The 25892-nt window shown below is 36.6% G+C and overlaps 1 protein-coding gene across 4 annotated transcripts; it reads right to left on the minus strand.

Moving 5' to 3' along the window:
* Nucleotides 1-76: 76 nt before the first annotated feature.
* Nucleotides 77-25334, minus strand: PSMA3 (proteasome 20S subunit alpha 3). Of its 4 annotated transcripts, none has more exons than XM_086320514.1 (11): nt 25252-25334; nt 22537-22619; nt 14199-14317; nt 11385-11486; nt 11236-11309; nt 9829-9901; nt 8353-8418; nt 5466-5512; nt 3349-3416; nt 610-674; nt 77-217 (listed from the first exon to the last, which is right to left on the minus strand). In XM_086320514.1, the coding sequence occupies exons 3-11, from the start codon at nt 14199-14201 to the stop codon at nt 173-175; spliced, it is 543 nt and encodes a 180-aa protein (XP_086176640.1). In that variant the 5' UTR covers nt 14202-14317; nt 22537-22619; nt 25252-25334; the 3' UTR covers nt 77-172. The 4 variants fall into 4 exon arrangements, with proteins under 4 accessions (XP_086176640.1, XP_086176638.1, XP_086176637.1 ...); XM_086320512.1 differs by having other exon boundaries at nt 14199-14322; XM_086320511.1 differs by lacking the exon at nt 25252-25334 and adding an exon at nt 24542-25156 and having other exon boundaries at nt 14199-14322.
* Nucleotides 25335-25892: the final 558 nt, after the last annotated feature.

Below are 25892 nucleotides of genomic sequence, written 5' to 3' on the forward strand. Positions count from 1 at the left end.
TACATCTTAATGCTGAATAAACAAGTGCTCAATTACCCCCACCAGTTTTGTCAGGCAAATATTAACCAAACTTGAATCGTTATAAGACAAAAATTTAATGAAAATTGGTAAGTAATAATCCAAGGGGCTAAATAGTTACATGGGACTGTATTAGAAATTTAATATACAAATGTTACATGTTATCATCATCTGATTCATCTTCTTCCTTCAAAGATTCCTGGTAAGAGAAAAACAGTGTTTAAAATCAATTTTTAGCACTGCTATAACAACCTGAATCTCAGTGCCTGTCATTCAAAATTCTTTATAAGTAAACTGGAATGCTGGTTTAGAATGTTAGATTTTACTTGAATGTCTTAAGTACATCCTGCTCTATCAATGACAATATTCTTGATAGGATACACACAGTATGAAAGCATTAAATGTTCTCAAAAAACCTTGCCATTTTCACATGCACAAAAAAGTTTTTTTGGAACCAGGGCAACTTTATCCCCATTGAGGATAACCTAGAAAGTTTCTTTTAGTTCAGCTCAACTCAGAAGTGTTATTTAATACAATTCAACATATTACCATGATGCTTTTACCTTGAGCTGTTTTCATGCTATGGCTTACCTTGGCATATTTCTCTGCCTCTTCCCTTACATCTTTAGGAACTATTTCATGTCTTCCATTAGTTACTGTAAATTAAGCCATATATTTAAATGAATTAAAAATGAGAATCACTGTGATTTGAAAAGACTAAACAATCTAGCCAATCCATAGGTAATACCAGGTTCTTTGACCTCATCTTTTTCCTTCCCCTACATAAGCACTTAAAATAAAGAAATTATACTATGGTTTTTCCAGAAATCGTGCCGATGTTACAGGTGGACCATAAAGAAGGCTGAGTGCCAAAGAACTGATGATGCTTTTGAATTGTGCTGGAGAAGACTCTTGAGAGTCCTTTGGACTGCAAGGAAATCAAACCATTCAATCCTAAAGGAAATCAAACCATTCAATCCTAAAGGAAGTCAACCCTGAATATTCATTGGAAGGACTGATGCTAAAGCCAAAGCTCCAATACTCTGGCTATCTGATGTGAAGAGCCAACGACATGGAAAAGACCTAATGCTAGGAAAGGTTGAAAGCAAAATGAAAAGAGGGCAGCAGAGGATGAAATGGTTACACAGGCATCACTAACTCAATGGACATGAATTTGAGCAAATTCTAGGAGACAGTGGAGAACAGAGGAGCCTAGTATACTGCAGTCCATGGGGTTGCAAAGATTCATGTGTTAGCGAATGAACAATTTATTCACAGCATGATTAGATTTTAAAATCTGTCCCTGAAGCCCTATGGTTGCCTTAATAGAAAAAGGTTACTTCCCAATAATACTGTATGCAATGGATGTTTCAAAGTAAACTACTCACAACTTTATATAGTCTCTTATTAAGCAGAATTTTTCCATCAGTACCTCCTAAATTTATTCTAGCTTTGTTTGTATTAGAAAAGCAGTCAGAACACATTGTGGCCAATACTGCAATTGAATGAATGCTTATTTCATAATCCAGCAATTCCACTCTTAACATATATTTCTAAAATGCTACTACATATGCATGCCACAGTAGATGTAAAGGACATCCACAGCTGCATTATCCCTTTCCGTAAACACTGGAAAGGGCCCAGTTGTCTATTGAAATTCAAGACAGTGCTTACCTTTGTGGAGAAGGTAAGGGTTGTTGACTTAATAGAGGCCTAAGGGTTAGGCAATTTAAATCCTAAAATATAATGCTATGAAAGTGCTGCACTCAATATGTCAGCAAATTTGGAAAACTCAGCAGTGGCCATAGGACTGGAAAAGGTCAGTTTTCATTCCAATCCCAAAGAAAGGCAATGCCAAAGAATGCTCAAACTACCACACAATTGCACTCATTTCACATGCTAGTAAAACTAATGCTCAAAATTCTCCAAGCCAGGCTTCAGCAATACGTGAACTGTGAACTTCCAGATAGCTGGTTTTAGAAAAGGCAGAAGAACCAGAAATCAAATGGCCAACATCCGCTGGATCATCAAAAAAGAGAGTTCCAGAAAAACATCTATTGACTTTATTGACTATGCCAAAGCCTTTGACTGTGTGGATCACAATAAACTGCAGAAAATTCTGAAAAGAGATGGGAATACCAGACTACCTGACCTGCCTCTTGAGAAACCTGTATGCAGGTCAGGAAGCAACAGTCAGAACTGGACATGGAACAATAGACTGGTTCCAAATTGGGAAAAGAGTACCTCAAGGCTGTATATTGTCACCCTGCTTATTTAACGTATATGCATGAGAAACGCTAGGCTGGAAAAAGTACAAGCTGGAATCAAGAATGCCTGGAGAAATATCAGTAACCTCAGATATGCAGATGACACCACCCTTCTGGCTGAAAGGGAAGAATAACTAAAGAGCCTCTTGATGAAAGAGGAGAGTGAACAAGTTGGCTTAAAGCTCAACATTCGGAAAACTAAGATCATGGCATCTGGTCCCATCACTTCATGGCAAATAGATGGGGAAACAGTGGCTGAATTATTTTGGGGGGTTTCAAAATCACTGCAGATGGTGATTGCAGCCACAAAATTAACAGACACTTGCTCCTTGGAAGAGAAGTTATGACCAACCTAGACAGCATATTAAAAAGCAGAGACATTACTTTGCCAACAAAGGTCCATCTAGTCAAGGCTATGGTTTTTCCAGTAGTCATGTATGGATGTGAGAGTGGACTATAAAGAAAGCTGAGCGCCGAAGAATTGATGCTTTTGAACTGTGGTGTTGGAGAAGACTCTTGAGAGTCCCTTGGACTACACGGAGATTCAACCAGTCCATCCTAAAGGAGATCAGTCCTGGGTGTTCATTGGAAGGACTGATGTTGAGGCTGAAACTCCAATACTTTGGCCACCTGATGCGAAGAGCTGACTCATTTGAAAAGACCCTGATGTTGGGAAAGATTGAGGGCAGGAGAAGAAGGGGACGACAGAGGATCAGATGGTTGGATGGCATCACTGACACAATGGACATGTGTTTGGGTGGACTCCAGGAGTTGGTGAGGGACAGGGAGGCCTGGTGTGCTGTGGTTCATGGGGTCGCAAAGAGTCAGACACGACTGAAGTTACTGAACTGAAAACTGAAGGGTAATTTGGCAGGCTGGTCTACTTGTTGACCAAATTAGAGTTTACACTAATGTATCCATGCTGTTTGTTGTTTGTGTACTTTTCTGTGGGTACAGGCTATTACTAATTCTTTTTTAAGATTGAAAAAAAAATGGCACTTATAGTAAATTAGGCTTGGTACAGATGACTCTGAGAGCAAATAAGTACAGAGTAATCACTTACTTTCACCAACCCAGCTGAGCTCTAGTTCAAAAGCTTTATCCTTAACTTCATCGTGTACTATGTAAATTCTAGAAAAGAAAGAAGAAATTAACATCTGGCCATCTACAAACATAGTTCATGCACCCACTCAGCAAATCAACACCCCTTCCTAATATAAGGATTTATAAAATTATACACACAGTATAGTCTATATTATGAAAATTAACTAGGACTGATAAAAAATTAAACACTACAAAGGATTCACTATACCTTACACCTTTATACAACCCAAGCTGTTTACTTTGATACATTCTTTCAGAGACAGAACTAAGATGTCTCATAAGATTCAAATGGGAGAAAGGTATTATCTGTGCCTTTCCAGGATATTCAGTATTTTCCATTCATTAACTGATTTTTAAACAAAAACTAATTTATTAGTTTACAATTAGTCTTCATTCTGCATTTTCTTGGCAGGAATATTTTTAAACCCCTTTACTATTCTGGATGTCCCTAAACCTGGCCTTTAAACAGTACAAGACAAACTGCAGCAAACCAGGAAGCAGTGTCACACAATATTAAAAGTAGAAGTAAAAACAAGGCTTCCCTCGTGACTCAGTGGTAAAGAATCTGCCTGCCAATGCAGCAGATGGGTTTCATCCCTGATCCCAGAAGATCCCACTTGCTGCAGAGCAACTATACTATGGGCCCCAACTACTGAACCTGTGCTCTTAAGAGCCTGGGAGTTGCAACTGCTGAAGCTACCAGGCCACAATGAGGAGCCTTTGCACAAGAAGAGAAAAGCCTGAGCAGCAATAAAGACCCAGCACAGCTAAAAATAAAATTATTTTTAAAAAGTAAAAGTAAAAACAAGTATTAGCAAAGCTTTTTTTAAAATTTTATATTTTACCATCTCCCACAACAAAGTAGCAAAAGTAATTTGGAGGATATTCCTAAAGCCTTGCTATAACAGCTGTAACATAAGAAAGCATCTTAAACTTTCCAGAACTAAAAGATGCATAGTACTTCATTTTATTAAATGATGAAAGGATGGCTTTCCTACACAGAACAATATAAAAATAAAAGCTGTTATAACAACTGATACCCAGACAAGTTCTCGATGAAGGAAAAAAACTGTTGCACAATTCAATGATTATTTACTTTTTATTAGTTCTATTATATGTTAGTTGCCAGTGTCCTCTAGGTTGTCGTTATTAATAAATGACAATCACAGAATGGAATGGATTCCCCTTCACAAGAAAGGGCAAGGGTCTCATGGTAAAAGGCAGTGGGGAAGGAGGGTGTCAGTAGCAGGAGTGATAGATTGGTATAAAATTATAAAATACTTGTGATTTTAATATTTTGTTACAACTATCAGTACAGAGATTAAGAGTATCATTCAAATAATAGGTTTATCATCAGATGATAGACCATCCTGGACATTTTTTCCCCTTGCATGTATTATTAGATGTAAAACCTGCTGACTCGACCATGATGACGTAGTTCTAATGTGGAACAGAGGTGTTATGAATTCTCTGGAATATTACATTTATTACTCTTTAACTCTGAAAAGCTGACTATAAAACCAGCATTTTATTAGATTTTTTGAAATACTAAATGCCTGCATTCTTTGATCTAAAAAAATAATGTATTTTGAAGCATGGTCACTGAGATTTTACTGGCATTGTTGTTGCTTACTACTACTGTTACACAGCTTTCTACCCTAGGTATCTGTAACATAAACTACTTCAGGCTTTCTTAAGCTATTTCTAGATGTTCTGAAATACTTCTCTATTCATCTTGTTATAAGAACTTCAGCTGTAGACCTTAAAGTTGTAAGCTAAGGTTAATATTATTGGGACTTGTGAGATTGAAGAAGTCGGGAGCTAGCAAGAAGTCTAGAGGTTGACCATATCCTCCAAATCTTGAATTCTGTCAATGGAACAGGAGTATATTTTATCAAAAGCTATTTTTTCCCATCCTATTCACTGTCACTTAAAATGAAGCCTCTCAGAATGTTGGATTCACCTTCTTAAAATTAATGCAATAACTAATTTACAAACAAAACAGCCTCTTAGGATTAATGTATAAGGTAAGGTCAAGTAAAATATTTGTCAGTACTAATGAAAATTGCAACTTACATCTTTGCAACTTCTTTAACAACATCACGGCAGGTCATTTCTTTCATCTACAGAAAATAAAATATATATTCATTATGTTATGAGTCAAAGGAAGAACACTTTCCACTTGTGTAACTTTTCAGATTCTTTTTGCAACTTTTATCAGTAACCTATGCTCTTGAGATAAGATTCTTAAACATAAAACCAAGGAAAATAACCTGAAATTCAAAAAGACCAGAACCTAAGTTTTTTATTGTTTAATGTTTTTTAATGATTATTCAAAAAAAGCCTTGGGCACCAATAATTTTGTGAAATATATTAAAGTTTATAAAAATCTAGACTCCTTTATGAATTTATTCACAGGCAGACTCTGACACTTAAAAGATTACCAAGAAATGTTTTTTTTCTTTATAGTGAATTCAGGATAATAAAAAGCAAACAAACCACAAATACTTCTGCTGCTGCTGCTAAGTCACTTCAGTCGTGTCCGACTCTTTGACCCCATAGGTGGCAGCCCACCAGGCTCTGCCGTCCCTGGGATTCTCCAGGCAAGAACACTGGAGTGGGTGGCCATTTCCTTCTCCAGTGCAGAAAAGTGAAAGTGAAGTTGCTCAGTCGTGTCCGACCCTCAGCGACCCCATGGACTGCAGCCTTCCAAGCTCCTCCATCCATGGGATTTTCCAGGCAAGAGTATTGGAGTGGGGTGCCATTGCCTTCTCCCAAATACTTCTATATGCTAGATAAATAGGAATAAATTATCCCTCATGAAACTGTTCAAGACAAAACTGCAAAATGTAAGGGAAAGCTCTGAAGAACCAAGATCTGAGTAGAGTCTTAGAACACAGATTTATCTGATTTGATTATAAGGAAGATAAATTAACTGCAAAAGTGAACATATGGAAATCAAGGCAGAAAAACAGCCTTTAGATGCCTGGCAGAAAAGTCTGTTATACTAAAGGTACTGCAAGTAACCAGTGCAGAAATTTTTTTAAGTATATGTGTTTCTGAACACATTTGACAAAATTTTTTAAAATGCGCAAACCTGGTGTTCATATTCTGAATATGTGGAGGATGGAAAACAGTGAAAAAATAATGAACAGTCATACAGCAATCCAAACTTGAGGTAGTTTAACTACTGCATCTCTAAATTGGGCTCATTAATATTTTATTTTTTGTGTTTTTTTAATATTTACAAATCTTGATGCCCCAGCTGATAGAAGTAGGAAAAATACTGGAAAGCAACAACTGTTCAATCTAGACAGAGATGTTTATTTTATGGTATTTTTTCTGATTGAATTTCTGATTAAATTTTTTCATGGCAAATTGGGGGTGAAGAAAAGGAAAATACCGATATTCATATTTTTACCCTTACAAGTTAAGTTCTATATTTAGTAGATTAAGTGTAACATACAAAGGTAAACTTAAACTTGAAGCGATACATCTTAAATGTCAAATACATTTTTACATATGTTGGTAAAATTTACTTTATAAAATTATGTTCTTGGTAAACAGAACACAAGTAGAAAAGCAGACCAGAGTAATGATTGAGAGCAGGGGCTGGCAAACTCTGTTAAAGGGCCAAGTAGTAAATATTTTAGACTTTCATCATAGGGATAAGGTTTTCGGTCTCCATTCCAACTACTAAACTCCACTGTTGTACTAGAGCAAAAGCAGCCAGCGACTGAATATGGCTATGTTCCAATAAAACTGTAAAAAGCATCGCAACTAGGGATTATCATACAAAGTCAAGTCAGAAAGAGAAAAACAAGTATGTGGAATCTAATATATGACACAAATGAACTTAATTATGAAACAAAACCAGACTCTCAGACAACAGAGTTGTAGCTGCAAAGGAGAAGGGAGAAGGGAGCTAGTGGAGGGATGGAGCAGGACGTTGGGGTTAGCAGATGTAAGCTATTACATATATAGAATGGATAAACAAGGTCCTACTGTATAGCACAATGAACTACACTCAATATCCTATAAGCCCCTAGTAGAAAGAATATATGACAGAAAAGACCACTAGTCTAAGAGTTACAAGGTCTTGGATTGTTTGTAAGCAATAGTCTATGACTCTAGCCAGTGTGTTTTAACCGAGGGTTGGACTTGGGCTAAGTGATCTCTAAGGTCCTTTTGTCAATTTTATCAATCCTAAAATACCAAACATAAATTAGGTCTTGGTGTTAAATTCTAAGCACTAAAAGCCTAGCATTAAAAAAGCTGAATAAGTGAATTAGTTGAGCAAGGTTCCAGTATAGCATTAACATTAAATGTACAAGAAGATTTTGTCACTGTAATTTACCAAAATACTGCTAAATCATACGCCTGTCTTTTAAGGAAGTTTCTGATAAGCAATGAAGAGTTGGTGGGTACTATTTCAATGTCAAGTTGATCAATTTATAGCTAAAAGGAAAGCCAGCAAATTTTTAAGAAACTTTTTCCACACTAATAGACGTTGGGAACAAAGGAAAGAGAAGCAAAGGAGCGCAGACTTTAATGTGTAAGACTTCAGACAAAAGCTGTTTTCTAGTTGAAAGAAATGATACAGTAAAAGACCAAAGTTCTGAACCTAAGGGGCACAGGGTTCGGTGAATGGGTCTCAAGGATTTTGTGAAATTATATGAAATTTTTTTTTTTTTAAGATTAGACAGCCATAAAAATCATAAAAGGACCCATGACACAACTCTAAAGATAATATGCTGCCAGCTTTCCTGCTCAACTAATCTAGTAGCTTCAGAAAGCTTGACTCAAAATGGCAGACCACACTTGGACTAAAAGCTTTAGTCTGTGGTGATGAAACTTAACCACATGAGAATAATGGTATAGCAGAATCACATGAGAATAACAGTATAGCAGAATCACTTGAGAATAATGGTATAGCAGAATTTTAAACAATAAAAATTATTACCTGAAGCTTTTCAATTTCTGTCTTTGCAGCCTGCCTTGCTTTGCCAATGGCACAGCCCCAATAACCCTATTTAAAAAGAACACACACCAAAAAAAAAAAAGTATTATTAAATATACTATCATAAGTTATTAATGACTACTGTTTCTATTTAAAGATTAATAAAAGGATGCTAAATGACATTCAAAAGCACATATGGAGAAATACAGTAAAAAGACATTTACTAAAATGAATAACAAGGGACTCAAAAAGTTTAAAATATCAAACTTAAGTATAAAATAACCTGGATTATTTTCAAGAAATATCCCAAGGAAAACAAATTATATCATTTTACACACACACACAGAGACCATGAGCTAGAGGTATATCTGAGGCTGGAAATAGAAAAGAAATTAGCTTTATGAACTGAAATGACTTTTGAGAGAAATCATTCCTAAGAGTTAAGTACTCTAAGCCTTCTTAATGTATATATACACGTTTTTTGGCAGCACCAGTGCAGCTTGTGGAATTTTCAGTTTCCCAACCAGCAGGCAGTGAGAGCATGGAGTCCTAACCCATGGACCACCAGGGAATTCTCTAATTTATATTGTAAAGGTTTTTTTTTTTTAATTAAGTATGCCCATTCATACTTGTATAACTATATTCGTATATAATGACAAAACCTAAAGAGCCTTAATTTTGTTAATGAGTATAAAAACCATTAAAATCTCAGAAGACACTTTAAGAAAAGATTATTAGAGAAAGATCCAAGAAATCCCACTTAAAATCCTTTGTACTGGGGAATTCCCTGGCAGTTCAACAGTTAGGACACAGGCTTTCACTGTCATGGACCTGGGTTAGATCCCTGGTTGAACCCTGTTCGGGAAACTTAGATCCCACAAGCCATGTGGTGCAACCAGAAAAACAAAACAAAAACCCAAAACATCATCAAAAAACCCAAAAGACTTAAAAAGGGAGGGCATTATATTCCTTTTAAAGACACTGCTAATATTTATGGTAATAAAATAGCACATATTCAAAATTTTATGTTGACTATGCAGTTTCTGCATGGCAACCCACTCCAGTATTCCTGTCTGGAGAATCCCAGGGACAGAGGAGCCTGGCAGGCTACAGTCCTTGGGGTCACAAGAGTTGGACATGACTCAGTGACCAAACCATGCAGTTTCTACAGTAGCATATTAAAAGCCACAAATCTGGGACTTCTCTGGTGGTCTAGTGGTTAAGAATGCACACTCCTAACACACAGGGCACAAGTTCAATCCCTAGTCAGTTCACTAAGATCCCTCATGCCATGTGGCACAGTCCAAAAAAAGGTCACAAATCTTCGCTCTGTCTCATACCCATAAGGTTCTTGTTATTAATGTTAAATAAGAAAATGTTAAATGAATATTAAAGAAACATCATATAATCTGAATATATGATTTAAGTGAGAGACCATTAAACTGGAATAGAATTTCAGAAGATTCAAAATTAACTCACATATGAAACACCCGATGGGTCAATCATGTAGAGCTGTGCACCGTCATTCACACTGTAAGACCCTAACATGAAACTGCACAAAAGTAATACTTTTAAACCGTGGTTCTTAATACCAGAAAAGTATTAAAAAGTACAGTGATAAAAATGCAATTTTCTTTCTAAGATAAACATTGACTAATACCCATATAACTGACAGTAAGCACTTTGATAATATAGTTTGGATAAAAACTAGTATATACTTGAAAACGTTCAAAATTCATGTGCCTTGGTTTAGTATTAAACTTTCTAATCAACCTTTCCTGCGAGGATAGCACTGCAGGGAAAGGAGTACTGATAGATAGACATAACATGAGGGCCCAAGAGCTAAAGGCATAAACATGAAAAAGCCAAGGGAACAAAATTCTTGCTATGAACACACTGAAGCTACCTCAAACTCTTGTTCCACCCTTCATTCTTTCTTGGCTATTCCCGAATATTCCTCCAATTACTTTTCTGCAGTAACCCAAATTGATTCAATGCATTTTTTATGTACAACAAAATTAAAATTAGGGTACTGAACAATCATATGAATTACTGATTTTTTTGAAATTATAAATAGAAACCAGCCTCATCTTATATTACTACTTCATGGGCAGAATACCATAACAACCAATTCCCATTAAGAGCATTTTACCTGTTGCTTACAGAAGATAAGACAGAAACTAATGAAAAAACTGAGATGTCAGTACAGTTGACTACGTAATAACAACAAATGAACTCTATTTAAAATCAGTTTGCGGGGCTTCCCTGGTGGCTCAGTGGTGAAGAGTCTGCCTACCAGTGCAGGAGACACAGGTTCGATCCCTTATCTGGGAACATCTCACATACTGCAGATGAGCCCATGACCACAACTATGGAACCTGTGCTCTAGAGCCCAGGATCCACAACTGTGGAAGGCCATGCACCGTACAGCCTGTGCTCAACAAGAGAAGCCACCACAGTGAGAAGCCCACGCACCACAACTAGAGAGTAGCCCCTGCTCTCCACAACTAGAGAAAAGCCTGCACAGCAACAAAGACCCAAAAATAAAAATTTTTTTAAATTTTTAATAAAATCAGTTTGCAACTTCCTGAAAATGTCTGGATCTAATTTCAGAGATTCCTCCCCCCCCAAGTTTTATTAATAAATAATTGACATGCATCACTACATTAAGGTATACAGCATAAAGGTTTGATTTATATACACTGTGAAATGCAATGATTACCACAGGTTTAGGTAATATCCATCATCTCACATAGATACAATAAAAAAAGTTCAACTACTTCTTGATGAAAGTTCATTTCTTAAGGGTATAAAAGGCTAATAAGATGCTGGGAAAACAGATAACTGTAGTACAGATATTACTGAATATCTCACTAAATTTCATACCTGCAGCCAAAAGGTCTAACAGCACTGTAGAGTGTATACGCGTGTACATACATGGCCACTCTATCTGCAAGATGCTGTGGGGGTAAAACAGAAGAGTTTATTAAGACTCTTCTCTTGCTGTTCCAGAGGCTCAACTGTTATCAACTTACTTTTAGTGGAATGTTATATCCAAAGTTAGATCTAAAGTTGGAAGCCTCTTCTCTTGCAATGTCTGCTAAAGAACGAGCGTCTGCCAACAAACCTGCTACTGCCTGGAAAAAAAAAAAGTACCAATTAACATTCCTATCACAAATGAAGGAAAAGTATGTGACTATGATAGGCTTACTTGATATTTTTAACAAGCATCATCATTAGAATAAATTAGTTTGGCTTAAAGGTCTTTGCAAGAATCAGACACAACTTCGTGACTAAACCACCATCTTTGCAAGGCATTCTGGAATTTCGATGCTTGAGTATGGGATAACAATTTGGAAATTTCCTAACTGTGACTTCATTCTTTTGTCAAATGACCACATTAAAAAAAATTCCATGTCTCCCTAATTCCCACTTCATTATAAAGACTAAAACAACCACAAAGAAGAAAAAAACCATGGGTTTTGGTTAGAACTGGTTTTTAATTTAAAGCCATTCTATGTTTAAAAAGTTATTAAAAGTTTTTATTTAAAAGGCATAACCTCAAACCTTTCTATTTCAGTGTACTAATAAATTGTAATGCCAAAGCAAAACATGACAAACCACAAATCTAGTGGCTTAGAACTGCAATTACCAAACCACACACTGAGATATCCCAGGGAACTACAGTAAACTCAGAGTTGTGGGGTGTTTTAAGTTTTGGGGGAAACACATATTGAAGTAGTTCAGTTTCAACATCAGATCATTCCACATTCCCTTCAATGCCATCGGGTCACTGAGAAGCTGGGGCTGCCGTGATAGAAAATAAGCACTGTGCAAAAATCATTGTGAAACAGGAAGCAGGGTGGGGTGGGGCATAGCATCGAATCCAATTCCAAACTTTAAGAAACTGCAGAGTACACATTAGTAGTTGTAGTTGTTTGAAAATAAAAACATTTTTATCTTCCTGTCATATGGTGAGGTTTTGTTTTTATAGCTACTAAGTTGTTAGAACATAACTAGTTATTTAGACCTACATATATAATACACAGAACCACTGGGCATTTCTTTTGGTCTAGGGAAGCCATGAAAACAGAAATGTTGGAACAGTTACAAGTACTGGAAACCACTGACATAAGATTTTCAGAATAAATGTTATCAAAAATTTTAACAGCCTTTTCTTCTACTGCTACCTAGTAATAGTAATGATTATGAAAATCCTTAATCCATTATTGATCCACTCATAACATGCTAAGCATTTTACATAATTACACATGAGGACAGGCACTATTACCACCATAGTTTTGCAGGTGAGGAAACTGGAGTTTAGAGTAACCCAGGTAGTAATTTTCATGATTTAAATAATCTTCCATTGCTTTGGATAAAACTCACTGTGAAGTTTAATAATCTGTCAAATTACTTGAAGATGACAATCGTGGAGACAGACTATCAATCCTTCTTTTTTTCTCCAACCTTCTTCAATGTCTAATGTTTTGCCAATTTCCAGTTGCAAGGAATGCCATCAGTTTTTAATAACAAATGGGACAAATTTGAAAATACTAGGAAAATCTTTCCACCACTGAACTACCTACAAGCATATATGATTTTTTTTTACTAAGTAAAAGAAAGCAGAATTCACTAATTCCCTTCTATCAGTTAGGTTACAATCTGGCCAAGTTTCAGGAAAACATACCAGTTTCATTGGTAGTAATAAATTTGTTCAGGAGGGAAAACAGATTCAGAAAAATAACTGAAGGAAAAAAAATGTATCTGTAGCTTTGTAGATTACTGGTTAATTTTGCTAGTCCTTTCTGTGTTGTGTGTAACACATCTTATTTAGAAATACTAATAACAAAGCTACCAATACTTCAGCAGAATGAGTGGATCCTACAGAATCTCACCCTGAAGAATGGGCTCTAGAGTAACACACAGACCATGGAGACCCAAGTACGAATCCCAGCACATTTCGTTACCAGCTGAGTGTTTCTTCATCTGTAAAAATGGGATTAATATTACTTTCACTGGTTTGTCAAGATTACATGAGATAATTGATGTAAAGAACTTCTGGCATAGTACCTAGCACACAGAATATGTATTCCCTTTTCTTCCTTGACTTTTCAGAAAGCAGGGTTAAAATTACTTTTCTCTTTTTTCTGGACTGTTATACTTACTGAATAAAGTCTGATATTTATATAGGATGACTTCAGTATACCTCAGTAATCTTATTTATGCCATACCAGCTGCATGAAATAAATATAGTGATGCTTATGAAGCTACTAAAAAAGATGTGCTCACTTTTCCTTTCGTCAGACATCCTTTCCTGATACTCCACCTTACTATAAAGGTATTTTCTTTCTGATAACATCTTCAGTTTGACAGTTATCCCCAGAAAGGATACAAAAAACTAAAGACTTATTGCCTCTCAAGCATGTGCCTTGATTGGCGATCTATGCTGCCAAGATTTTTTACCCAAGCTTCTCACTCCTCTCCCCTCCTCATTTTCTTCAACTTGGTTTTTCGTATGTATCTCCAACTGGATTATAAGAATTCTACCAGTATTCTTCCTGGAAAATTCCATGGGCAGAGGAGCATGGTGGGCTACAGTCCATGGAGTCACAAAGAGCTGGACATGACTGAGCAACTGAGCATGTATGCACGCACCTTTCTTTTAGACAGTGAACTGTTCACAAACCAGTCTTTCTGATTATTTCTATGGCTGCTCTCTGATCTGTTTTTGCCTCAATGCTAAAGTAATAAATAGGTTCTTATAATTAAATTTTTATATATTCCAGTTAATTACATCACAAGAAACTGGACAAGGCAAAAAGGAACATTTTTAAATGTGACCTTACCATTCCAACATGTCGATCAACATTAAAAAGTCGTTTGTTGGAACCTTCTTCATAAAGTTTAGACAGGACTAATTTTTCTACCCCAAAGACAACGCCGTCTTTACATCTGATTCCAATAGCTGTACTGAAACAAGTAGAAAAAAATCAATTTTTTAAACTGAAAATAAAAGAAACTTTGTAAACTCAAGTTAAAAAAACAAAAAACAGGCAAATCTGTTTCTTAGAATATATCAAGTTTTTAAAGCAAATACATTTGAAAACTAGAAAGGGCAAACATCCTAAAGTGTGATGAATTAGATCCATACAAATAATCATGTGACCAAAACAAAAAAAATTTCGTATCATGACACGGAAAGATAATACACAAATGAAAAAAGATGCTAACAAAATGCGTAACTAGTGGCACAGTATCTAGCAATATGCTGGCTCTCTTATGACAAATGCTGACTAGTCATGTCCATTAAAAATGATACATAACATGCATATAAATGATAGGCTACATACAAAATAAAAAGTTAACAGTTTCTAATCTGGGTGGGAATATTATAATTATTTTCCCTCCTTTTGCTTTTTCTGCATTAACAATGTGTTGCTTACAGTAAGTGTAAAAGAATAAACATTCTGTTCAACTGTTTAAAACAAAATTGATCAAAAAAACAAGTAAAATGTGGAGAAATTATATACCGCCATTTCAAGAAAAAACAATTACTTTAACTCTAATAATTCTTTTAACAAAGAGAATTCTATCAGAAACAACCAGAAAAATGAATTGAGCCACATGCACAAATTTTATAAAGAATTTCAGACACTCCTTCCCCCACACTTCAGGTACCTTTTCAAGTTTAAATTCCTTGGTCCAAATTTCCTAACTCCCAAGAATCTGCAAAGCCCATCTAGCTAATTCAATTTCATATTATAAATTCTGTGCTCTACTGAATTCAACCTCATTGTCGTCCCTCAAACACCATTTTTGCTTTCCAGTCTTTATTGAAGTTATCCTGGGCATCAGAATACACTTCCTCCTCACCACAGCACATTTAAATAAATTTCCACAAACTTTCACAAGTTTACTTGAATAGTCTCAGACAGCCTTTCCCAGTTATTACAATTTCTCATCTTCCTCATTTTTCAGAATCTAAAATGTCCCTTTCCCTAAATCAAAAGTTCTCAAAGTGTCGTCTGTCAGGTCAAAATTATTTTTATAAAAATACAGAAACATCATTTGACTTTCTCCATTGTGTGGATGTTTGCACCAATGCTACTGGCTGACAATAAACGGTAGCAGTAAATACCACTCGTTGTATTCTTTATTGCTATGCTCAGTTTTGTTTTTTTAACATTTTTAGTTAAGAATGTCCCTGATAAAGTTGTAGTTAATTTTATTAGACATTAATCCTTAAGTATCTTTTTATTATCCTAACAAAAAGCAAGTTAGCCAAAGTTCTTCTGCTGCACATCAAAATATGATGGTTGCCTACAGGAAAAAGCACTGATAAACTGCTTTCAGGTGTGAAGTTTTTCATGGAACATCTGTTTTTACCATCAAAGAATAATAACTATGGTTATTTCCACTTAGGTATGTGGCAGACTCTTCTCTAAAATGAACAAAACAAGCCTGTCACTTCAAGGAAAACAAAAGAGAGTATTTTCTTGCCAGTGATAAAATCTGAGTTTTCAAACACAAACTGGGGTTTTGGAAAACATATTGGTGGTGATATTACAAAATGTGATGTTTCTAACAGTTTATAATGAAATATGTCTACTTTGGAAGGTTTGTTATAACTCAGTGAACCAGTATTTTCCAAATGACCAACATACAATGTTACAAATCATGCATGGATAAAACATGCAAAGTACAAGACAGTGCAATAGACTTTAATAGTAGTACAAACGGTTCATTATTATGTTTTCAGACTCCACACTGCAACTAACCTTTACGAAACTAAAATCTGTCCAGTATGGTACAGTATAAATAAACAACATGCATAAGGTTATTAAATGACTCCTCTCTTTTCCAACCACATATGTATATGAAGCCTGATTTGGTGTTGCACAAACTTCAACAAAAGTTACAATGTACTGAAGCAGCAGCAACTATGAGACTCTGCCTTTTATTAAGATTCAATTAATCACTGAGATTTTCAAGAATGTAAAACAACGCAATTCTTCTCACCACACTTTTTTTCCATGCTTTGGAAAAGTAATTTTCATTAAAAATGTTATTGTTACTTAAGTATTTTAATAAATGTTAATGTAATTATTTGTTAACATGCAATTTTATCACTGTTATTTAAATAAATTTAGAAGTATTTTTTATTTTTTGGTTTTAATTTCAAATACAGTAAATACTGATGAACCAATAACCGCATAAATAAATGCTCTTTGGGGTGAGCATTATGGTAAATACTTATAGAACCTAAGAGCCTACTTAATTAAATATTCATCAAGGTTCTAATGATTTTTTTTCAAGTATAAGGATGTCCTAAGACCACAATTTTGTGTACATTTTTGTTCTAAACAATCTAGCCTCACAATTATGTTGCACAATCTTCCTTTCATATCTTGTCCCCTCAATGAGGATAAACCGAAAAATTATAATTTAACTCCTTTTTTTCTTTTGCATATTACCTTCTAGGGGCATCCTTTTATAAAATAGTTATGATCATCATATATAGGTTTTTTTAAATAGTGTTTTAAGTATCCTTTTATATGTTCTTAATTATTTGTTTTGGTAGTTCCTGTCCCTAACAAAAGAGGTACTCAAAAATATTTAACTTTTAAATCCCCAAGATTGAATTTCTTTCTTTGAAAGAACTGATCTCTAGGACTTCCTGGTGGTCCAGTGGTTAAGACTTCCCACTTACACTTCAGGGCACACAGGTTTGATTCCTGGTTGGGGAACTAAGATCTCGCATGCTGTACAGATGCGGCCAAAAAATAATAATAAATAATGAAAATAAAGATAAAAATAAACAAATGGGTCCTAATGAAGCTTAAAAGCTTTTACACAGCAAAGGAAACCATAAACAAGATGAAAAGACAACTCTCAGAATGGGAGAAAATAATCTGCAAAGGAAGCAATGACAACGAATTAATCTCGAAACTATACAAACACTCATGCAGCTCAATATCAAAAAACAAACAACCCAACCAAAAAATGGGCATAAGACCTAAATAGAAATTTCTCCAAAGGAGACATAAAGATGGCCAACAAACACATGAAAAAATGTTCATCATTAGTTATTAAATAAATGCAAATCAAAACTATAATGACATATCACCTCACACCAGTCAGAATGGCCATCAACAAAAATTCCACAAAGAGTAAATGCTGGAGAAGGTGTGGAGAAAAGGGAACCCTCTTACACTGTTGATAGGACTGTAAACTGGTATAGCCACTAAGAAGAAGAGTATAGAGGTGCCTTAAAAAACTAAAAATGTAACTACCACATGACTAAGCAATCCCACTCCTGGGATATACCTAAAGAAAATCATAACTCAAAAAGATACATGCACTCCAATGTTCACGGCAGCACTATTTACAATAGAAAGGACGTGGAAGTAACCTAAATGTCCATCAACAGAGGAATGGAAAAAGAAAATGTGGTATATACATACATACAATGGAATATCACTTAGCCATAAATAGGAATGAAATTGTGCCATTTGCAGACACATAGATGGACCTAGAGATTGTCACACAGAGTGAAGTCAGAAAGAGAAAAATAAGTTATCATATATTAATGCATACATATAATGTTTTCTAGTGAAAGCTGCTGCTGCTGCTGCTGCTGCTGCTAAGTCGCTTCAATCGTGTCCGACTCTGTGCGACCCCATAGACGGCAGCCCACCAGGCTCCCCCGTCCCTGGGATTCTCCAGGCAAGAACACTGGAGTGGGTTGCCATTTCCTTCTCCAATGCATGAAAGTGAAAAAATAAAGTGAAGTCGCTCAGTCGTGTCCGACTCCTAGCAACTGCATGGACTGCAGCCCACCAGGCCCCCCGTCCATGAAAAGCTAGAAAAATAGTATAGATGAATTTACCTGCACAGCAAAAATAGGGACACAAATATGGAGTACAAATAAATGGATATCAAGGGGGGAAAGGGGGAAATGTGGTGGATTAGGATTTACATATGTACACTACTAAGAAGCAACAGAGTTTCAGAAAAACATCTATTTCTGCTTTATTGACTACGCCAAAGCCTTTGACTGTGTGGATCACAATAAACTGTGGAAGGTTCTGAAAGAGATGGGAATACCAGACCACCTGACCTGACCTGCCTCTTGAGAAACCTGTATGCAGGTCAAGAAGCAACAGTTAGAACTGGACATGGAACAATAGACTGGTTCCAGGAAAGGAGTACATCAAGGCTGTATGTTGTCACCCTGCTTATTTAACTTATATGCAGAGTACATCATGAGATATGCCAGGCTGGAGGAAGCACAAGCTGGAATCAAGACTGCCGGGAGAAATATCAATAACCTCAGATATGGAGATGACACCACCCTTATGGCAGAAAGTGAAGAAGAACTAAAGAGCCCCTTGATGAAAGTGAAAGAGAGTGAAAAAGTTGGCTTAAAGCTCAACATTCAGAAAACTAAGATCATGGCATCTGGTCCCACCACTTCATGGCAAATAGATGGGGCAACAGTGGAAACAGTGTCAGGCTTTATTATTCTGGGCTCCAAAATCACTGCAGATGGTGACTGCAGCCATGAAATTAAAAAACACTTATTCCTTGAAAGGAAAGTTATGACCAACCTAGACAGCATATTAAAAAGCAGAGACATTACTTTGCCAACAAAGGTCCGTCTAAGTCAAGGCTATGGTTTTTCCAGTAGTCATGCATGGATGTGAGAGTTGGACTATAAAGAGCTGAGCGCTGAAGAATTGATGCTTTTGAACTGTGGTGTTGGAGAAGACTCTTGAAAGTCCCTTGGACTGCAAGGAGATCCAACTAGTCCATTCTAAAGGAAATCAGTCTTGGGTGTTCATTGGAAGGTCAGATGTTGAAGCTGAAACTCCAATATTTTGGCCACCTGATGCGAAGAGCTGACTCATTTGAAAAGACCCTGATATTGGGAAAGATTGAAGGCAGAAGGGGACGACAGTGAATGACATGGTTGGATGGCATCACCGACTCAATGGACATGAGTATGGGTGGACTCTGGACTTGGTGATGGACAAGGTGGCCTGGCGTGCTGTGGTTCATGGGGTCGCAAAGAGTCAGACATGACTGAGCAACTGAACTGAACTGAAGAATAAAATAGATAACTAATGAGAACAAATTGTCTGTGGTGGATTCATTTCGATATTTGGCAAAACTAATACAATATTGTAAAGTTTAAAAAAAAAAAAAAAAAAGAACAAATTGTACAGCCCAAAAAACTCTACTCAGGGCTCTGTGATGACCTAATTAGGAAGGAAATCCAAAGAAGAGAGGATATATGTATACATGTGGCTGATTCACTTTGCAGTATAGCAGAAACCAACACAACATTGTAAAGCCACTAAACTACACTCCAACTAAATAGCAAAAATAATGATTAACTAAAAAATAATTTATCTCCTTTCAATTCAGGTATAGAATCTTACTTAAAATTATTTGGTTAAATGTTTTCATCAGTCTATATGTTTCACTCTTAAGAAGATTCACATCTTATTTTTCTATTTTCCACTTAGGGAACGGCTACCCACTCTAGTATTTGGCCTGGAGAATTCCATGGACAGTATAGTCCATTGGGTTGCAAAGAGTCGGACACAACTGAGCAACTTTCACATTCACTTTTTCAAGTTCACAAAACACTTAAAAATTTTCCAATTTCATTTTTCTGGTAAGGCATGGGAAGCAGTTAGATTAGATGTCCACACCCCAGTTTTACAGACAAAAAAGTGACACTCAGGGGACTGAATACTGGAACCTTATATATTATTACCATTTGGCAGCAGTTAGCAGGAAAATTCACATCTTCTGATCCTCATCCAATATTCTATCATACCAGGTGACATATGTCCCTTTAAAAAAGGAACTTTCCAAGTAGTTTTTCTTTATGTAAAAAAATATTCATTTTTAATGTTTCCAGTTTTTAAAATTATATTTAAGTTTGCTTAAATGAAACTGTTCACATGACCTTCCCAAAATTAAATATAACTGTTTAAAGTCATATTTAGAAATAATTTATAGAAAACAAATTGCTAAAATACACAGATCTCACAGCCTAATCTCAGTTTTCTCAGTTACAGATGGTTTCAAAATGTATCTCCAGTTCTTCTTAGTCAAGACATCTCCCACCAGTTTTTTTACACCAATGAAAATGCAAAGACGCAAAGGAGGAAAAGAAAAACAATAAACTTCCTCAATCTTTCTTCAACTCATTGGCCAAAGAGCCTATCTTCTTTCATCAACGGGGGAAAAAATGTCAACTTTTCTTGAATTTGACTCTCTTTTGAACTCTTTCAGGCCTTGTACACAATGACAAATACAGTTCAACCTAAAATTCTTAACAGCCTCACTTCTACTGTATTATCAGATACTAACAGTTTGTAAGTACTTATATCTATAAAAATACAACATTTAAACACAAAATCAACTAGCTTCACTAACAAATCCCATAAGAAGACTCAATGTATTTTTGTTCAAAAATTTTAAAATACTATTTCATAAATCATTAGAAATCTATACATCTTCTTTCTACCACCAAGAAAATGGCACACAAAAAATGAACATCTATTTATTCAGTATCTACTGAGGGCTATGAGGCTTCCCAGGTGGTACTAGTGGTAAAGAATTGCCTGCCAATGCAGGAGACCTAAGAGACTCGAGTTCAATCCCTGGGTCAGGAAGATCCCCCTGGAGAACAGCATGGCCACCCACTCCAGTATTCTTGCCTGGAAAATCCCATGGACGGAGGAGCCTGGCGGGCTACAGTCCATAGGATCACAAAGAATCGGACACGACTGAAGCAACTTAGTATGCACACACAGAGGGCTATGCGCCAGCACATGCAAAGACCAGTTACTATCTATAACCTCATGAAAATTCCATAATTGAATATTGAAGGTATTAGTAGAAAGTGAGAAAACTACATCTACACATGGGCTTTTCTAATATTCTCAAAACATTTTCCTACTATGCAACTTTTCATTACATTCAAAACACTGAGCTCAAACATCAACACAGCTTATTTAGTAGCCCTAAAAAAATTTTTTCAAGAGATCTGAATGACATGAAAGAAAATTTTTTAAATCTTTTATCTCATACCAAAGCTGCTTTATATTCAAAAGTACAACGATTACTTATATATATATTATATAGATACATGTATAACTCAATCACTGTGCTATACACTTGAAACTACATTATAAATCAACTATACTTCAATAAAAAAATTAAGAATGAAACCTGTCTTGGCAGACTATTCAATTAGAAGTGATTTTTTTAAATGACCACTAGAAGTGATTTTTTAAAATGATCATACAATTGATTATAAAAATTGTTCAATATAAGACTCAGAATTTGTCAACAAGCCAGTAATTCAACTAAGATATTATAGTGGTCATTTTAGTGAATTACTCTAAACAAAAAAGACAGATTGTGGAGAAAAAAATGGTAGGTAACCCACTGCAATATTCTTGTCTGGGAAACCCCATGGACAGAGGAGCCTGGTGGGTTACAGTCCATGGGGTTGCAAAGAGTAGGACACGACTGAGAGACTAACACTAACACTTTCACACTCAGGGTGGATTTTCTAGCTCCAAGTCACCCTTTAAGGAACTGCTTCATTTTGTACGCTTTGTGTAAAAATAAAGATTACTGTTTAAGACCAAAAAAAAAAAAGAGTGAAGGAAGTAATCCAGCAGGAAAATATCTTGGTGGTCCTACACCTTTTGGAGTATGGCAGCAGAAGAGAAAAATAAAAAATATCCCTGCTGAGATGATCATGTGACCAACTGCACAGGGCACTGAAAACACAAGGAAATAAAAGATTAGACAATAAAGTTACAAACCTATTGGCCAAGGAAACCAACGATATAAGTCAAGAATCTGAAAAAGGGAAAAGGGGCTAGCAAAGATGTTGATGAATTTGGCTTTACACACTTGAGACATGGTAGAATGTTTAAGTGTGTAATTCTGGAGTCAACTGGAAATATAGTCACATGGAAAGAGCTGGCCTAAAGAGAAATCTGGAAATGACTAATAAATTGAGATTATTTTGGGGCATGTATTATTTGTGCCAAAGTAACATAACAAAGCCTAATTACCAAAAACAAAGAGAAGGAGACATTTAATATCTGGCTAAAACACACTAATTTCAAGTAAAACATTGTTTCTTACCTACTATTTTCCACAGCCTTCATAGCATATTCAACTTGAAAAACTCTTCCATCCGGAGAGAATGTTGAAGCTGACAGATCATACTACAAGAAAAATGCAATAACAAGCTTAGAAGGATGCACCTTTGGCAGTAATAACAATTTTTTCCTAAATGGCTTACACATCAGAAATGTGTGTTCAATCTCAGTGAAGATTTTGCTTTGAAGAGAAAGGGAAAGCATGTCAGAGCAGGAACAGCAGCTAAGAGAAAGTTACACACTTTAGATTTCTGCTATTGACAAGCAATGAACGAAGTCCTGGGTAAAGTCAGAACTTTTCCCACACAGAACATGGCTCATTTCTGAAAAAATTACCAAGGTAGAAACAACACTGGCTTCTCTTTAGCACCACAGCTTCTCATAGCTGTGGCAGTAATGAATTAAAGGAGCTTGGATACATCATTTAGCATTCAGATATTTAATAAGCATCTACTATATGTCAGGCACTATGAGAAAATACAAAGACTACTCATTCTTAAAGTCCTTCATTTTCAAATCAGACCTCAAACAGATCCAGGTGCTGGAGATAAAAGGTTCTACAACGAAAAATAAGACAAAGTGAACTTATGGTCTCAGGGAATACCACAGACTACCTGATCAGGGAAGGCATTGCTACGGAAATTATATTTATGTTATTTAAACTGAGCCAGACCTAAAAGACAAGTAACTACTCATTTAGAATATGGAGGAGTGTCCTGGCATCTGGCATAAAAGACCTCAGGGTAGAAATAAGAGGAGCAAAATTAAGAAAAAGGAAATAATGCCACTGAGATCTTGAGCACCACAAATGGTAAACAGAAGAGTAAACTATTTTAGAGGCATATAAGGGCCAAGTTATGCTAAGTCTTTTATTTTAGGCTGGAGTAGGAAGTTTAAATTTTATTCTAAATGCAATAGAAAGTCACTGGAGTTTGGGTGGGGTGAGGGGAAGAGGTTCTAATTTTTTTTTTTTAAATGCTGTTCATCTGGTAAATGAATTATAGAGAAAACAAAAGTGGAAGCAGAGATAGGGTATTCCAAACGGAGTGTCTTAGACCAGAGAGAAAGACATGGAAGGTGTTATCCTTTGAGGGCGCAGTCAAAAAAACCTTGCTAATGGATTGGCTTTAGGAGTACAGTAAAAAAGAACTCAGAAGTGCATCATAGATTTTTTTTTTCATTTAAGCGACTAAAATGGAACCATTCACTGAAATGTAAATTGTAGGAGATGCAAAATGGCAACGGAAGAAGAAAACCCAGAGATCTACTCTGGACGTGTCATTTGAAACGCTTATCAAACAAGTGGAGAGAAATGTCAAGACAGGTCTTCGCATCTGGAGTTCTTGGGACAAGACAGGTATTAAGTCTTCAATAGTGGTGCTTCCTGCTTCTCAGCTTGTTGGTCTGTTAAAGGAAGATCTTTAACTCTACCAGCTTAATACCGAAACATCTCACCTATTTATATTATCAAACGTTTTTAAAGGGTTTGTAGAACCTTTCAGAACACTATTAATCTAGGGTAGTTGGTCTGTTGGTCTGCTAAACGAAGATCTTTACCACCGTAATACTCAAAATTTCTCACCTATTTATATTATCAAATATTTTTAAAAGGTTTGTAGAACCCTTCAGAACACTATTAATCTAGGGTAATACTAATGTAGTTGCAAAGTCAATTTGCTACAACATGCATTACTGAGCATCAACTAATTCAAAAACGGGATGACAACCTTAGTATAAATTGCCTATTATCCAACTTGGAAAACCAGTATTTGGGCCTAATGGTGAGAATCAAAATCTTATGCACAATGGGAGTAGATGAACTGAGAAACCCATTACCCAATGCCTCCAGTGGAACCAATCAATAAATATTTCTAAACACTATGTTTTCTATATGGGGAAATACATAAAAGGAGCAAGCCGAAGATTGTATATATGCAGTATGTTTAACAAAGGAAAGTTAGTAGGCCGAACAAGTTAACAAATCTTACTCCAAAATCCGGGACAGTCTGTTCAAAGAAGCGGTTAAGTCCGTAGCAAATCATTAAAACGCTGACGGTACTGAGACCTCACACTGCTGTTATTTCTCTACAAGAAAAGCTGGGACAACGGAAAAATGGAAAAGATTCTTCAGATTCCGCTTTTTAGACTATTTTCCTTATCAGTTCTCAGAAGGTTCCAGGGACTCATAAAGAGAGGTCCATCGGTACCCTCGAAACTAAGGCAGAGAATCCCCGGGAGTCAGAAGCACCCCAGGAAGTTCAAGGGTGGGGAGGGGGGGGGGAGAGGTTCTTGGAAAGCGGAGTCACAAACTTTGGACTCTCGAGCCGCCTTGCCTCAGTGGTGCTCAAGAGCTTAATTGTTGCCCAAGTCCTTCACAGCGCGTGCACACACACCATTTCAGGCCTCAAGAGTTTCCACTTTCGGTTTCCCTAAGTGGCTAAAGAAAGTGACTCAGCAACCTAAAGCGGCTCCAAATCTCACTACTGCGCGGCCAAGCCCGTTACACCTGAGCTGAGAAGCGTCAAGTCACGGTCACCGCAGGCGCGGGCCTAGACCTCCCGGCACCGCACAACTAGAAGCGGCCCACCTGCCCCCAGGCAGTCCCAGAGGACCCCGAGTTCGCGCACCCACCGCGGTCTGTCCGCGTTCCCTTCTACGCTAATCCTTAGACTATCACACAGAGAAATAAAGAACTTACCCCGGTGCCGATTGAGCTCATAGTGCTAAAATCACTGGGACTCTTACGGCTTCAGGCCTAAAGCGATCCCCCAGCACCACAGCAAGAAACTAGTAACAAGCTCTCTTATTGACTATTCTTCCAACCAATAGCCTTTTCTGTAGCTCGTTCCTGGAGCGTTGGTCCACGGAACAGAGGATTGTGGGAAAAGGGGGGTGGGGGGTGGGGAAATGCACCTGGCTAGTAACGCGCATGTACAAAAGCAATCTCACTGGGGTTAGGTAGGCTCCTGGTTGTTTCGTCTTCGTTTTGGGTTCGTAGATTCGTTCTGTCTTCTGGTTGCTTGAGAAGCTGCGCCAGTCCTTTTCCTGGAATTATTATTTATCTTTTATCCTTCTTTTTCGCTTCCTTATTTTTTTTTTTTAAAGCAACACGGAGAGATGTTCTTATACTCTTACAAAGGCCAGAGAAAACGGTAAGGGAGAGGTCTCCCTCCACCATTGGCGGCCTGGTTCTAACCCAATATATTGAGGCAACCCTATCATCCACCTATTCTAACAAGAAGGAAGAAAGTTGCATTCTTGCATTCTAAGGGTATCACCTCTGGGCTTAGGTCGGAATTTTACAGGATTAGTACCCTTTGTATAACTCTAGTAGAATTA

This window comes from Bos grunniens, chromosome 10, assembly GCF_055505025.1.
Source record: "Bos grunniens cultivar Pamir isolate PY7600 chromosome 10, Bosgru_T2T1.0, whole genome shotgun sequence".
Taxonomy (NCBI): domain Eukaryota; kingdom Metazoa; phylum Chordata; class Mammalia; order Artiodactyla; family Bovidae; genus Bos; species Bos grunniens.